This window comes from Eimeria mitis, genomic scaffold (genome assembly GCF_000499745.2).
Source record: "Eimeria mitis Houghton genomic scaffold, Emh_scaff949, whole genome shotgun sequence".
In the NCBI taxonomy this organism is placed as follows: domain Eukaryota; phylum Apicomplexa; class Conoidasida; order Eucoccidiorida; family Eimeriidae; genus Eimeria; species Eimeria mitis.
Window position 1 is genome coordinate 10,040 of NW_013577007.1, and position 2,484 is coordinate 12,523.

The following is a 2,484-nucleotide window of genomic DNA, read 5'->3' on the forward strand; positions in this document are numbered from 1 at the left end:
AAACCACCAGCACCACCATCACCACCATCATCACCATCACCACTATCACCATCAGCAGCAGCACCATCAGCAGCAGCACCATCACCATCAGCAGCAGCATCAGCAGCAGCAGCAGCAGCAGCAGCACCATCAGCAGCACCATCACCATCACCATCAGCACCAGCAGCAGCAGCAGCAGCAGCATCACCATCACCATCAGCAGCAGCAGCACCATCACCATCACCATCACCATCAGCAGCAGCAGCAGCAGCAGCAGCAGCAGGAGCAGCAGCAGCAGCAGCAGCAGCAGGAGTATGTGTTTTTTATTGTATACAGGAGCATCGACGTGGTGCGCGAGAGAATAAAGAGCTTCGCCAAAGAGAAGAGAGAGCTGCCGCCGGGGAGACATAAAATTGTTATTCTTGATGAAGTTGACTCTATGACAGAGGCAGCACAACAAGCAAGCTAAACCCTAAACCCTAAACCCTCATAAACCCTAAACCCTAATAAACCCTAAACCCTAATTTTTTCTAAACCCTAATTTATCATTATATCTCGAATTTGCTGCAAACCCTAATTTTTTGTAAACCCTAATGTGTTTTGTCCCTTGTTTATTTTTCACTTTTTTAATTATTTTAGGGTTTAGGGTTTAGGGTTTAGGGTTTAGGGTTTAGCGGGGTGTATGTACACCTCAGGCTTTGCGGCGTATAATGGAGCAACACAGCGAAACCACGCGGTTTGCGTTGGCTTGCAACTCTTCTACATCTGTCATCGAGCCGCTGCAGTCTCGTTGTGCTATTCTCAGATTCACTAAGCTTACTGATGCACATGTAGGGTTTAGGGTTTAGGGTTTAGGGTTTAGGGTTTAGGGTTTAGAGGGGGGAGAGGGGGGTTTAGCAGCTGTGCGGTGGAGTGTTGCTGTGTTCAAACGGCTGTGTTTCAAGAGAAAACCCCAAATATCTAGGGTTTAGGGTTTAGGGTTTAGGGTTTACTAGGGTTTAGGGTTTACTAGGGTTTAGGGTTTACTAGGGTTTACTAGGGTTTAGGGTTTAGGGTTTGGGGTGTATACGCAGCTCATCCAAAGACTGCGGGAGGTTTGCGCCAAAGAAAATGTAACTTTTACAGATGACGGCATCGAGGCGATTGTGTTTTCTGCGGATGGAGACATGCGGAGCGTAAACCCTAAACCCTAAACCCTAAACCCTAATAAACCCTAAACCCTAGTTTTTAACCTTATAGAGACTAAACCCTTCTTTCTAACCCTAAACCCTAGCAAACCCTTGGTCCTAACCGAAAACACTAAACCCTACACGGAATCAGTAAACGCAAAAGAGAGACAAACAGCTAAACCCTAAACCCTAAATATAAACTTTAAACCCTAAATATAAACCCTAAACCCTAAATATAAACCCTAAACCCTAACCCAAACCCTCCACTGTTTGCGTGTAAACGGAGAGATACATAAACCCTAACCCCGCCTGCTTTGAGCCTCTTGATGCTAGGGTTTAGGGTTTAGGGTTTAGGGTCTAGGGCCCTCAGCACTAGCTTAAGGGTTTAGGGTTTAGGGTTTAGGGTTTGTTCTTCAGGCACTCAACAATCTGCAGTCCACTGTCTCTGGCTTCGGCCTCGTCAACAAGGCAAACGTGGAGAAGGTAAACATCTAGGGTTTAGGGTTTAGGGTTTAGGGTTTAGGTATTGGGGTTTAGGGTTTAGGGTTTAGGTATTGGGGTTTAGGGTTTAGGGTTTAGGTATTGGGGTTTAGGGTTTAGGGTTTAAAACTTAGTATTTAGGGTTTAGAGCGTAGGACGTACATTACGGTTTACGGCTTGGGCTTCAGGGTTTAGGGTTTAGGGTTTAGGGTTTAGGGTTTAGGGTTTAGGGTTTAGGGTTTAGGGTTTAGGGTTTAGGGTTTAGGGTTTAGGGTTTAGGGTTTAGGGTTTAGGGTTTAGGGTTTAGGGTTTATTGTTTATGAATCAGGGTTTTGGGAGGGTTTTAAGAAACAGAAAAGGAGAAATATATATTCTCGAGTGTATGGGAGATAGTGTAAGGGTTTAGGGTTTAATGACGGAGCTGTCGGTGGCTCTTGAGCTCTTTCAGCGATGGTTGTATTATTCGTGAAAGGGTTTCTTACTCCCTTTTTCAGGGTTTATAAATTAGGGTTTAGGGTTTAGGGTTTAGGGTTTAGGGTTTAGGGTTTAGGGTTTAGGGTTTGTGGTTTAGGTGATAAGGTTTTATAACATCGACTACCCGCAGAAATTAGCGGATTTGGTTGCGGGGATTTCTTTTGCTCGGCGTGATGAGCTGCAGGCTGTGCTTGCTGTAAACCCTAAACCCTAAACCCTAAACCCTAAACCCTAAACCCTAGATATTAAACCCTAGCTCGATACTAAACCCTAGAATATTTCAGGGGGAGAGATACAGCTCCAGCAGGGAAAGCAATACGACCCGCAAAACCCTCGATTGATAAAAGTCGCTTTCAGCTCAAGGGTCTAGGGTTTAGGGTTT

General features: G+C 45.2%; 1 protein-coding gene across 1 annotated transcript in view; it reads left to right on the plus strand.

Annotated features, from left to right (window-relative positions):
• EMH_0025960 (replication factor c subunit, putative) overlaps positions 1 to 2,484 on the plus strand; it is a gene marked incomplete at both ends in the record, with an annotated part of 4,430 nt that overhangs the window by 141 nt on the left and 1,805 nt on the right. Inside the window, 5 exons of the mRNA XM_013502543.1 lie at positions 56 to 328; positions 675 to 809; positions 1,053 to 1,154; positions 1,566 to 1,631; positions 2,200 to 2,298. Of these exons, the coding sequence (XP_013357997.1) occupies positions 56 to 328; positions 675 to 809; positions 1,053 to 1,154; positions 1,566 to 1,631; positions 2,200 to 2,298 (675 nt within the window). The remainder of the gene's footprint in view (positions 1 to 55; positions 329 to 674; positions 810 to 1,052; positions 1,155 to 1,565; positions 1,632 to 2,199; positions 2,299 to 2,484) is intronic.